The following is a 14,909-nucleotide window of genomic DNA, read 5'->3' as shown; positions in this document are numbered from 1 at the left end:
TGAATACAACGAAGACAAAGAGACTGTATTGTAGGCGTGGCATACGAGGAACATCGTACTATTATATATCACCATAGCAGCCTTTATATATTAATATTTTAAATTACTCGAGAGTTAGCGAAAATGAAATTTCATGGGATGGATTTAATAAGCGATCGACCAATCATAACAAACATTTCTAGGAAAATTCCCATGAGATCGCCGCTTGTAGCACGTATCAACACCATGAACTCAACACATTGGCAGCAATGGATAACATCCACTATGACACCTTGTGTACGTGCATGATCGACACGTCATGGCAATGGACGGTTTGATGACGGTGGTGGGGGCTTAAGGAGGGGCAGAGAGAAAGAGAAAGTGGCAAGAAAATAATAGAAGGAAACGAGACGGAGAAGAAGCCTGCACGGATGAAGCGTGTTTAGTCAACCTGGTGGCGCTGGACAACCAACTGTCGGCAGCGGAGAAGCTGTTAGCCGACTTCGAGGAACTCACGGTTTCGGTGCAGGGAATCTGCAGTGCCGTCGGTCGTGTTGTTCCACGTTTACATTCGATTGTTTCCGTGCGTTTGCCACATTAAAATCTCGATACGTGATCAGTGCGTAATTCCAATAGAGAAAATTATTCCTTGGAAACACAATGGTCAGCAAGGATTCGAAAGTCGTCACCCCGGAGATGACAAATCCCTATCTCAAACCACCGAGTATGTCAACCAGCCAGTCTCTAAAGACTTTTCTTTACAACCGTGAGACGGGTGCCTTTTTAGGCAGAACAGCCAGTAGCTGGGGTAAGTTGTGTATATTTCATATAACTTAGATCAAACTTTAACCATTCGATTGATCGTGTATAGAAATCAAAACAATGATCACCTTCGATCGATTATTTCAGTCAATTTTCGAAAGGAATTTGCTTAATTTTAACATTTCACTTTACTTCTTGCATCGCGTCGATGTGTATATGTAATAATCTGATGAAATATCAAAATTATAAATATTTGTTCTTTCTTCTAACAAGCTTTTAAATTCTTCTTAAATTCTTCTAAAAGCTTTTCTTCAAATTATTTCTTTTTAATTACATTTTTTAATTGCATATGAATAATTTAAAAATATTTTGAGATTATTTTATATACGCATTCATAAATGTGTATGTGAATGAATCTATATAGAAATAAGTAGGTCATTTTGACCTATTTACAAGCTATATATATATAGACATATATATAGATATGTATATAGATTGTATATTTCACTTTACCATGTTTACTTCTCTTTATTATCGATCTCAATGTCATTGAATATTAACTAATGACAAAGATACGAATTGTTTATAACTTTTATGCAATCCTATATTATTCTTGATTTAACGAATAGTTAAATTAGTATAGTTAATTTCATGAAAGAGAAAATGTGAAAATAGGAAAAATAATGGGCAGAAAAAGTTCGCCATTCCTATTTCCCAAGCAGGTGTATAGGGTCAGCAGGTAGAATTTATACTGTACATGATTACCTAGATCAACAGATAAGAAACTCCTCTTTATATATGAAAACTATCAAATTTACGAAAATAATGTCTAAAACATAGTTTATGCATGTATATGATGTGAATAATAAATTTAGAAAGTCCTATTTATTAAAATTAATCAATTCGTTGAGTGATTCTCATTTGGCGGGAAATAATTACGAATTTAAATACTTTTACAGATTTTTGATAAAGCGTTAGTACAAAAACGATTAATTGCTTAATTATATATCAAATATTCTTTATTCGTGTTAATTTAGTAATTCTGTAAGGAATTTGTTGTACATTTCGTGGCATGTCTTATATATATGTATGAATGTTACATTTACAAATTAAATAATTTATGCATGTGTTTCGTTACTACGTATTTACATTTCCTTTTAAAGTTCTAGACGTTATGTTATCTAATTTTTTTAAATGTATATTTGAATATAAATATCGCAACGGTTAAATAATATTTAACAATAATACATGCAAGTATATCGTATAAATTTCGATTTAATAAATTTAATTGTTCGATCTTCCAGTCATGGTTTTAATTACTGCTGGTTTTTTCTTATTGTTTGAAACGACGAGAACATGAAATGAAAGTTCGAAGGTAAGTACATTTGAACCAATGTAACAGTACTAGCAGATACTATAGTACATTTTAATGAGCACGTGTTTAGCACATCACATTGAATTCATTCAAATCGATATTTGAAAGTATTACAAGTGCAGGTAAGAAGTTGTAGGCAATTTTAATTATTACTTATAACTATTTCGTACTTTTTTAAAAGTGCATATATATCTTTTATCTCATATTGCATATTTTATCTCATATTCTGCAAGTAGCTTGCAGAAAAATGTTTATCATTTCTAATAAATTTATTATCGTTATGAATGCTTTTATTATACCGTGTTCCTAATGTACCAGTAATTTTTAATTAATTTTATACGTTGTAAACTTGTTTTTTCTAAAATGTGAATTACTTTCAATATTTATAACAATGTTATTAATATCTTTCATAAGTTCATTGTTAATTCTCAAGAACTATTCTGGAGATTATTTTTAATGAAAATAAAATTCATCTATAAGTTATTAATTAATTAGCTATTGATAATAACATTTTATGTCATAATTCAAAAATATATAATATTGATAAAAAAAATATAGAAATATTAAATAAATTTGAAATTATTAGTTCAAGTTAGTTTTTATCTTTTCATAATGGTATACACGAAGTATATATATTTTATATAACCAGATGTACATATTTTATTTTTTACTTGCTGTTATGCAGCAAAAAATCCGTTAATTATTCTTGACATTGAAAACTTGAGGTGATTAAACAGCTGCTTTTTATATGATTTCTTTCATGTTACATAGATATCTTATGACAAGGTATGTATCAAAAATACATACAATAGTTATAATGTTTGTATATACCTATCCAATTTTTTTTTTAAGTGTATATTTATTAAAAATGTTCCAAATATCTTGTACATAAAATATTAAATGTCTTTTGGACCAATACCTTTGAAAGTAAGAGATATATTGATCATAACGTTTTCCTTTAATTCATTTTTCTGCGAATTCATTGTGCAACGCTAAAGGCTTTGCGAATATCAACATCAATCAATAGTTTGCTTTTGTTTCGTTATAAATTTTTTACTATTCAGCTCTAAGTAATATTTCCATTAGACTTAACTTGTAAAATTGATTTAAAAAATAATTTAAATAAAACGTAATAATTATAATTATATATTTGTCACCCGTTACTTTTATTAACAAAATTTTTCGCGTCGAATATTGGTACGATATTATGAATAAAATATTATTCAAAATAAATCACGCAGAGCTAGAAACTTTTAAAATCATCGCTTTTTCCAAGTTTTCCTAGTTCGATTTTTTATTAAAAATTTACGTTTACGTAAATTCCTAAATTTTTCTAGTAATCTAAATATAAATTTTCCTAGTTATCTAAGTTCGATTTTTTATTAAAAATTTACTTTTACGTAGAAATTAATAGAAAAGTGTAAGAAAAAATATTTCCATCGTAGTAATAATAACAATGAATGGAATACCATGAATTTATGTGTTGGCATGACAACAGTTGGGAACACACTGTACAGAAGGGTTCACCACCACGCCATAAAATATCAATGTTAGACGCCATATCGAAACAGGTGGACTACGTATTGATTTTTAATGGCATTTCCGGTATAATTTGAAAATTACCGAAATTTGCTTGAATTTACGTCTATATTCGCTGATATAAAACTCCATTACTCACTCGAGCAAGTTACTTTAAACATATAAAAATACATCATATATTAGCATTACTGTAAATGCATTATTATTGCAAGTTTTATCAGTTTTATTTTTCATTTATCTTTACAATAAAACAAATTTGGTTTTACCTTAACGGATATCGAATACCTAATCAAAACAAAAGTAACTAGTACCTAGTGACTAGTAACCGAGTAATTTTTCTACTTTTTCGTTTTGTTCTTTGTTTTAATAATTATATGCAAATCGTGATGAAACAGAAAATTATTTATTAGAGAGATATACAACTTCATTCAGATCGGAGCATCAGTGTGCTCGCTCTTCTTGAAAACTGATCTGTAGATTATATTACAATCAGTTATCTGCAGCTGTTTCAATAGTACATAGAAGACCTACAAAAAGCACAGAAAGGTAGAGAGAATCGTGAGATTACGTCTTCTTTTGCTTAATTAGCTCAGAAGCCTGTCGCTGCTTTACAGTTTCTTGCAAATTGCATTCGCTGTTAAAATATATCCCACGATTTATACTAGCCTTGAGGATAGCCTCGCCAACATGTTACCCTTGTATTGTATCCCAGTTCTCTTCAGCCGCTTAAAATCGCAGCTCTGTATCGACACACCGACATGTTATAAAATACCAGTGTCAATTTAAAGCAGTTCTTGCAATTTGCCTTAACTTTCCCGGATTATTTATAATTCCTTTTCTAAATATCTTCAACATTCGACATTAGTACAAGCTACATATATTATACACAAATAGCAACAATTGCAACAGTATAATCAAGCTACAATAAATAGATATGAACAATTATCTTAATATCTGAATAAAAATCAATATTAATTTTGACAGAAGTAGTTATATAATTTTAAGAATTAAAAAGTAAAATGTCTGAAACCAGTGAGTTTGGTGAGTTGATACCTCTATAGTATTAAAACTGCGAATAAAAATATAAATAATTTCTCGCACCAATGAAAAGAAAATAAATAGATTTTGTTAGGAGACTTTATCAAAATTGAAGTGCCTTTTTTAAATTCAAATCAAGAAATTAATAAATTTTCGTTGAATTTATCCGTATAATCCACATGGAGGTATGGAGACGCGTCATTCACTAAAACAGAAAGTAAATTTCACGCGGTATGGCGCGTCTAACGGTTGGGTATGCGCGCGCATCCTTGATAGGTTTGGCCAAAATAAAGGTAATGGCAAGGAAAAAAGGAAGGGAGAGAAAAAGACGGAAGCGAGAAGCGCGGCTAATTCGCGGTGCACACAACGGTTTGCTCGGCTGAATGGCAATTGTTAAACTTCCTTTAGCGCAAACGCGTACAACGAGGTCAATTGGCGTTAAATGGAGGCATTACGGCATTATGTAACTTAGGGCCATTCCGAAGGGTACACCCACGCGACCATACCATAGCTTTCGTCCAGCATCGATCTGCCAAAAATGTCTGAAATTAATATCAGATTCAAGGCGTAAGGGTGACTTCAATAACTTTACTCTTTGCTGGAAAGCGTCTGTTAATTGTGTAAAATATTCCTGAATTTATTCGCCGTATCTTCGAAATCGTATATCCTAACCTAAAACACAATAGTGGTTAAGGTACGTTTAATCTTTACGAAGCTTAACATAATTCTCATTAAGCGAATGATATTATCATTGATATTTCTTGAAATATTTTTAGACCAGAATGTACTCCTTGGAACAATAGACAGAAAATTTCTGAATAATTAATAGAATCCATGAATTAAAATTCAAGGACGGAATAAGGTAAAGGAATCTTATTATGTAAATATTTTATAAATATATACGTAAACAGTATTATTTATGTAACGTTATACAGAATACGTGTCAGAATACGTATTTTATATCATTTATCATCCCGTTTTTCTACCTGAATAAGTAGAAATATTTATAAAATAAAAATAAATTTATCTTCATGTATGCTAAAATATAAGTTTTCAGTAGACGTTTCCAAATGGTTCCTTAAGTGGATCGCCACTGAATTGTTTTCTCAACTGATCTTTTTCCAATACAGACGTATATTCTCATCCTGCGCGAATATCATATTGCGCGCATCCATGTCGGTAATACAATACAGTAGCTAACTGTCGAGATTCCGCTTATCGTCTTTCTTTATGATGCTACAAGTAAACCATAACAAAACTAATATATCATAACAAATAAGGTAAAATTTTGTTTATTGTAAAAGACAAATTAATAAATAGACGAAAAAGAACATATTTATTAATTGAATATCTTTTATAACCTACAAAAATTTATAACCTACGAGATTGTTTTTCGCAAATTTCGAAATAATTACAGCGTCTTTTATGTAATAATCTTTGTTATATAATATAGGTAAATTTGATGTCACACGTTGTTTAAATTAATGCATTTTAGTTTCAAAAATTGAATATAGTCACGCCCATATGTTCATATTCTATCTTTTGATATATTTTTTCTTAAAATGATAAAATATTTGTTTTTATTTAGAATTAAATAAAATAAAAATCAATTCATCGTCTGTTTTTGAAATGTATCCTTAAACTATCGTATTTCTACTGCAAGGTTTCAAGGTTAGTTTGGGATTTTGTATCTTAAATGTTTGGGTCGGTTTACAGTGCGTTATATTTCGCCCAGTGAGTATTAAAATGTTCGATTTTCTTTAACTGTTGTTATTAACGAAGTATGTAATAAAATTATTAAGAAACAATATTAGTTACTAAGTAATCTATTAATTCAATAATTTGATTAATAAAACACGGTGTATTTCTGTTATTCAACATTAGCTTTTCCCTCCATAATACATTGAATAGGATGAAGCAACTTATTAGAAATATAAAAATATTCTTTGGAAAAGTAAAACGGAAATTAAATTGAAATTAATACATTTCCACTTTATATTCATTATGTTTATATTGATATTGATACTTGCCTTATCATTTATCAGTTAATGAAAAGTGAGTAATAAAGCCGATACATATATACACACGTTTATTATGTAAACTATATATTATATACAATGTGTTGTATTCGTTATTTTATTAAAAATTACTATTAACTTATAAAATGAAAGGCAGTATGTTATGTACAGTATCTTATTAAAAATTACAATTAAATTATAAAATAAATTGCAAAAATGCGTGAAAGCATAAATTTTAGGTTAGTTATGCAGTTATTTCCATATTTTAAGAATTTGTATTTAAAAAGGGAAAAATTATTTTAAACAATGTTTTCATACCAATGTCATGTATGAAAATCAGTCGTATGTACATATATACATGAAATGTTACGAACTTGTTGGGTCCCTGAATTTGTATCGGGGTGTGCACAAAAATTTAACTCTTCTGCTGCAGTACTCTACTATCGAAACAAGTTCACTTTCAATGATTATTACATCACTGTGCAACTATTTAACAGCTTCTCACTTACTAAACACGCCGAGTTCATTTGCAAATTTTCACTCTAACGACGTTTATTGGTTTCGTACATGACTCATTCACCTTTATCCTCCTGTGGCTTTTTAAAACACAAGATTTGCTTGCACATGATTTCATTCCTAGAAGTTCTGAGGTAATTCAATAGGTTCGTCCTTGTTTTCAACATTTCTAATATGATTTTCAGTTTTATTTGATATAAAATATACAATATACGTTATATTTGTGTACTTATTGTATATATTTATATATTATATCACATACTTACAATTGTATATACTACATAATATAAGTTTCATTTAATTACAAATTTGACAAATATAGTGGATAAATCGTAATCGATATAAAATGATTATCTGAGATCTGATATCCTCTTGTTTAAAAATTTTTCTAAGTATTCAGTATCGAATGCTAAAAGTTGTGAAAGCACCAAAAATTGATTGAAAAGTTTTAATTAGCAGAACAAATTTTATAGGTATGAAAAATATGAAAGAAATGCATGAATATATTTAAATGAAAAAGTAAGTATAATTTTATCATAATCCAATATAGGATAAATATGGGAATAATATAGGAAAAATTATAGAAGAAGCTAAAATAAAAGTTTACTCTGATAAATCAGGAGTATCAGCTGAATTTTAAGAAGAAAATTATTTTCTGAGAGAAGTAAGAGAAGCATATATCATCTATATAACCCTCGTGTTAAGTTAAAGCTATTTCACAAATCTACGCGAGGAGAAAAAATGTCAAGAGTTAACTGCAATGATTTTTACGATATGCTGACGTCTGGTGGATCTAATGGAATTAATCGACGCGTGGTGGTACGCCGTGTAATATAGGTTAATTGCATTAATCGTTGCCTCAATTCAAAGGAAGATCCAAGCGTGTGGTCAAGTGGAACAATTCAATTATGTACCGATTCAATGTCTCGCAAGGTCGCTTCTCGGATTCCACTCTCCACTAAAATGACCTCTTGACTAACGCTCGGGTAGCAAGAACTTTAACCCGTTTCTGCTCGTAAAACTATTATTAAGTTATTATTATCCGATAAGTTTGAAGACATGTTCTACAAGTACTTACTTTGTCAATGTTGGCCAACTGAGTGTCCGCTGACAATATCTAGGTTTCACATAGTCCGTGGCAACGGTATGGCGAGTTGGTAAATTAAAACATCAAGCGGCAAGACTGATTAATATAGGCGCACCCCAGAGCCATCGCGCGTCTTACGGAAGCAGCTTAATCTCAAGCTGTAAGACATTCGCGAATTGATATTTACCCTCAAACTGGTGTCATCGATTTTCATCACCGAAACAGTTTCGATCAGATTATTTAATTTTATTGTTCATTCTACATTTATGGGATAAATTTTCAAACATAAAACGCCGATTAATATTATACATGCCAAAATTAAATAACCTAACCTAAACTATCGTGTTATCTATGTGTGATTAAATGACACCAACTGAGGGTACAAATTATTATAATACGCGTGTATCGTGTGGAAAATGGCAAATTGTATATTTTTAGAAACTGTTTTCCAAATCGTACAAATATTTCGAAATAATACGAAGTAATACGAAGGAAGAAACTTATGAATTGACATTACGTGATTCTTATGATGTACGTTGGTGTGGATATATATGATGTATTTATATATGTTTAAAAGTATTGTTTTGACTCTTGATACGTGCTAACTTGAACGTCTGATCGATTTTATGACCTCATCACATCGCATCCACTGACTATACTCTATTATGGATTATGCCGATAATATTAAAACCTCTTCCATAATATATAATGTATAGTACAGCATTTGTTCATAGAGGGCTAAGTGGACATAAATCACGTTTAACGGATCTAATTTACGGTATGCTTTACTGTGACTAATACGTTGTAATATGAAACTATGTAAAAGTTAGCGGAAATGTATACATTGAAAGCGGAAATATAGAAAATGAGACTCGGATGTAGCAAGATTGAACGCCCTGTCGTGACGTTAATTGCTACAGTTCAGTCATGGAAATTATGTGGTTGTCTGTAATTTTTTTCCAAGCTCCATAATTACAAAGTAAATAAAATCTGATGTATTATTTACCAACGATACGGGCAATTCTAATATATAATAATAATTACAATTTTTAAATATAATATAATTAAAAAAGATGTCTTGTCTTCTGACATTTCATTTTTCAGAATTCGTTAGCATACTTCGTTATTGATTATTTTTACGTATAGTTACGTATGTATATGCAAATGTTAATAAAGGTGTAATTTAATTAATATAATTTAATTTAAATGCTAACTTATAATTCAAACAATTTTTAAATATTAATTATCTATATGTTTATAGATATGAATAAAATAAAAATATTTTTACTGTTGTTTCAATGAACTGATTAAAAGCAAAGAATCGTGTTTATATGGCGTAGGGAACAAGTTGGTTGCTTCGTGGAATATCGTACCTCAGGTTTAAAATTCTAAGCAGGCCAGGAATCTTGTGTTATTTTTAACGGCGATGGCTAATGCGTGGGGTAGGGTGATTAATAATCATGTTACAGCGTTACATTTTTTTCCAATAACAAACAGTAACATTTTAAAAATTTTTACAAGAAAGTTATCGGTTTCCCTATGATTATCTATTAGGTGATTAATTTTTCAGCATGATGAAGGATTATCGTGTTTCCTCGAGAATGTAGGAAATTTCTTAAACCACAAATAAACAAATGAAATATAAATCTGTACAAGAATTTGGAAAAATATAAAAGCTAGAATTTAAAAAATATTTTTAACACTTTTATATTTGATACATTTTTATAATTTATATTTTTATTTCTTTTTCTAATTCGTGGGTTAGAAATTGGTATCCTACAAGGAACACATCTTTCACTATATTTGTAAAAATAAAGCAATTAATTATGGTAAATTGTTATTAGTAAAAGCAAAAGAGAAAATTTAAAATTTATTATATATGTATAGTCGTTATTAATATTTATAAACACAAATAGAAATAATCGAAATGGAATGGCATGACTATATATATATATATATAAGAAAAAAATTCAAAATTCTGAAATGAATTTTGAGATCTAGGTTTGAAGAAACGTTATACTAAATCTTTCAATTATTTTATTACTCGGATTTTCTTTTGGTTTTATTACATACCTAGAATCTATTATGTGTACATATGTAGAAAAATTTAAAAAATATGAATTATGTCAATTTTGAAAATGATCGTTAATTTTAATTATCAGTAATGGATGATATTAGCGAAATGAAACGTATATCGAAAACCCATATTAACCAAAATAAGTTAGTGGAATTATAAGATTGGCCAGGATACGAAAGTATAATTAAAATAATATTTTTTATTGCTCTCAAAAAAAAATTAGAAGATTTTTAAAAATTTTTTATAATTCGTGAATGGAATAATAATCTCAGATTTGTATATTAATTAAATTTCCGTTTGCAGGAAAAATAGGATTGTTCTATTTGATATTCTACGGGGTGCTGGCTGCACTGGTTGCAATTTGCTTCTGGGGTTTCTTTCAAACGTTAGATCCAAGGATACCGAGGTGGCAATTAGAACGTTCAATAATCGGAACAAACCCTGGTAAAACATATTTAGTGAAATATTTGATTATTTTACAATGGACATTCTTTATATTCTATATTTTTATTTATAGGATTAGGATTTAGGCCACGTCCACCAATAGAGAATGTAGAAAGCACGTTAATTTGGTACAGAGGAACCGATAGCGAGAACTTCAAATACTGGATTGACTCTCTAGAGTCGTTTTTAGAAGGTAATATTAAAGCAGAGAGTAAATTATGATTCATACAATTTTTCATCTAAGTTTATTTAAACTTTACCCTTTTATCTAAAGTTTATCTAAATTTTAAGTTTTTACTTGAACGTAACCATACATTTTTTATAAAAATTAAAAAATTTTAAGAAAAAAATATACAATTTTTCATTATAAAAGAAATATATTTTAACGTTACATTGATATAATACAGGCTTGAGATTATTTATTATTCATTTGAAGAGTAGATATAAATTAATAACCGTGGCAAATATTTTCATATTTTTATCCTGTTGAAAGAAAAGCAGTTGACAAAATGTTATGTATTCAAAAATATATTTTAGAATTTGATTTTTGTATATTATTTTACTCGAAGAATTACTAATTTTTTGAAAATAAGTTTTTATTTATATTATTAAGTTAGTTCGATTATGGCATCATTATGTGCTTCAAGATATTTATCTCAAATTTAATATTTGATTAATGAAATTATAAATGAAAATATATGAAGTACGAAATATTTGAAAGGTGTTATTTTTAAAAAATTCTTTATTTCCCGGTAGCATTTTTCGACTTACTCAGATTACAATCAATAACAATTTTTCAGATTACATAACGCCAGGTTCGGTTCCCGGTGTTGGTGCAAACATTAATAAATGTGATTATAATCAGCCGCCGCCCCCTGGGAAAGTCTGTGATGTTGATGTTAAAAACTGGTACCCTTGTACTAAAGAGAATAAATATAATTACCACAAATCTGCTCCATGTATATTTCTCAAACTTAACAAGGTAATTTCATTTTCTTAACAATAATAAAAGAAAAATACTTCTTAACAATCATGATTAAATATAATATAATATAATATAATTTTATTGGTTTTATATATAACAGATTTTAATATATATCACGAATATAATAAAGTTTAAGCACGAACTCTTTTTCTGTTCTGTACTATTAGTTTGCAGAGTTTCTGTTCTACCATATTATGAAAGAGTTAATATTAATTGGGAGCAATATTAACCCTTTGCACTCGACGATTTTTTGGCCAAAGAAGGATAGCAGTTCAAAGATTTTCTGTTAGAAAGTTGACGATATTATTCTGAGCAGGAATAAGAAATTGTGTGATAATTAACACGTAGAATTATTTGATTTTGGTACCTCGCACACCGTTATATTGTCCGAAATTTGACATATTTATAAATATCGTGCTTCGAAATTTTATCAAATGACGGCTAAAGAGCGCCTCTCGAGCGCAAAGGGTTAAATTATTTTCGGGTCACTTTTAGTATTGAGCAAAATCTGTTTTTCCATGATCGATGCACAAATAAACTTATTTTATGTCATTAGATATATGGTTGGAAACCAGAATTTCACAACGACACAAAATCGTTACCCAAAAATATGCCAATCGATCTCAAAGAGCATATTAACAGTTTAAATAATTCGCGGGAGCTTGATACCGTTTGGGTATCTTGTGAAGGAGAAAATCCTGCAGACCAAGAAAACATAGGACCACTTGAATATATTCCACGAAGAGGATTCCCTGGTTATTTTTATCCCTTTGAAAATTCGGAGGGTTACCTTAGTCCGTTGATAGCTGTTCATTTCGTCCGACCTCGCAGTAAGTTTTTAAGGCAAATTCATATAGAAACATATATTATGTGTATACGAAAATTGTGGCCGATTTTAAAGAAAGAATTTTGTGAAAACATTCATTTAAATTTCACAATTTCTGTTTACAAAACATTAAGGATAATCACTATTTTACTATTTCTGTGAAGAGGTTAAGATATAATTGTAAAAATATTTTGTTACAGCTGGAATTTTAATAAACGTAGAGTGCAAGGCATGGGCGAGAAATATAAAACACAGCCGTCACGACAAAATGGGCGTAGTCCATTTCGAATTGATGATAGATTAACGTTGTCTATATACTTTTCTCTGACCTCTCCTTTGTTAGCGTACAGAAATTCAATGCGAATCTCACGTTTTCTAACTCTTCCACATAGCTGAATACATTTAAACCGACTCATGAAGCCATCAGAAATCGATGATCGCTGCCAAAATGTGGAAGAAACTTTTGTCAAGTACAAAGTTAAAAGGATTTTTGATGTTTGTACCATCAAAAATCTCACTTTTATTAAATTTCTACGCACCGAGAAAAAATGTAAAGTTTTAAATTATTATTTTACAGTTTTATGCTTTTCGCCTGGTTTTAAGGGATAATGATAATGAACTTATGAAGAAATCATGCGATTAACGTAATATTTAATTTGTCCGATATATAACAAAAATATATTTATGAAGGAAAACAGGTATGTTTACTATACGTGAAATGTGATTATTTTAATGACAAGTCATGGCTATATATTATATAAATTTTATTAATGTGCACAGACTATCGTTTTTTCTCAGTGCTATAGCAGAATATAATACATTATTTTTCATGTTATATTTTCAGTTGTATAATTAAGTTATAATTAATTAATACAAATTTTGGCTTACTTCAGATTCTAAATTTGATTTAAGAATTTTTGAACCTGAATGTATTAATTTTTGTTTGAATAATAATTTTTACTGAATCTCATGAAATTGAATCTCATAAATTATTTGAGTTTAGTATCTAAAAATTGAATAATAGTTAATTAATGTTTTAAAGTAAATGAATACGCTTAATTCTTACAACATTTGAGAAAAGCTAACTGCTTAAAAAACTATTCAAGCTGCTAGATATCATAAATTTGGAGTTTCTTTGCCACGAAAATTTATATCTACTAATACCTATTGAGAATAGATCTCTTAAACAAAGTGACAAAGATAAGATGTATATATATATATAGGTTACATGTAATATATGTCTTATCTTTGTATATACATATATATATATATGTTTTGCTTCTGAAGTATGTAAATGTATTATATCTGTATACATATATTTTTATAGATAAGATTTTCTTGTTTTAAATTACAAATTTTTGTCATTTATTTCAATGATACTAAACATTTACTAAACAAAGTTTTTGGAAGAAAGACTTTAATGTTTATTTTATAGACAATAATTTATTTAAACAAGAATTGTAATTGAATCATTGCAACTGTTTTAATTTATTACTGCATTTATTGTTCAATATTAAAACAAGATAATAAACTGTTGTCATAAACATTTTAATCATGACAGATTACTGACATGTATTGGTGTTATTACTTTTTCATTTTACGATTATATGAAGTCACATAACAGTTTTTTTATGTATTTTTTTTTATGTGTAAATTTTTGTGTAATTTTTGAAAAACATTTTGAATATTTTAATTCTAATAGAATATACTAAATAAATACATTAATATCTTAGAAATATCATTTAAATATATTTGTAAATATATTTATAATATTATCTATATTTATAAGAAATTGACACATGAAAATATAAATTTCACTTATTATCTTTTTTCATTGCAGCTAAATTACGCATAAGTTGATTTAAAGATATGTTTAATTGAATATTAGGATAACATATTTAAATGAATGATTCATAGAATTAAAGTTAAATTTATCAAAAGAGAATTATAGTTATAATTTATATCATAATTAGATAGAAGGTTTAAAATCAGATTCATATTTTAGAAATATTTCAGTTGTGTTCAAAAAATAAAGAATCACTTTATAGAAAAAAATACTTAATTTTGTTTGCTTTAAAGTACCTTGAATACATATATATAATCAGATTGTATAATTTTTATCACTATATAATCAAATATGATGTCAGGTGTGTACAATATGAATACAATTATATATCTGTTTTATTTATTGCAAATAAGCATTATCCATTAAAGAAAGATTCATTTTTAACAAACTATAGAACATTGACTACTTTTCTCAAAT

At 28.4% G+C, this 14,909-nt stretch overlaps 1 protein-coding gene across 1 annotated transcript; it reads left to right on the top strand.

Moving 5' to 3' along the window:
* Positions 1–419: 419 nt before the first annotated feature.
* Positions 420–13,183, top strand: LOC108552346 (sodium/potassium-transporting ATPase subunit beta-2). The gene is made up of 6 exons (XM_017906846.1): positions 420–787; positions 10,695–10,835; positions 10,909–11,028; positions 11,636–11,817; positions 12,377–12,650; positions 12,847–13,183. Exons 1-6 carry the CDS (start codon positions 640–642, stop codon positions 12,948–12,950), a joined length of 969 nt encoding a protein of 322 aa, XP_017762335.1. The 5' UTR covers positions 420–639; the 3' UTR covers positions 12,951–13,183.
* Positions 13,184–14,909: the final 1,726 nt, after the last annotated feature.

Source organism: Eufriesea mexicana, unplaced genomic scaffold (genome assembly GCF_001483705.2).
Source record: "Eufriesea mexicana isolate 0111107269 unplaced genomic scaffold, ASM148370v2 scaffold6248, whole genome shotgun sequence".
Classification (NCBI taxonomy): domain Eukaryota; kingdom Metazoa; phylum Arthropoda; class Insecta; order Hymenoptera; family Apidae; genus Eufriesea; species Eufriesea mexicana.
This window is presented reverse-complemented; position numbering and strand designations above follow the sequence as displayed.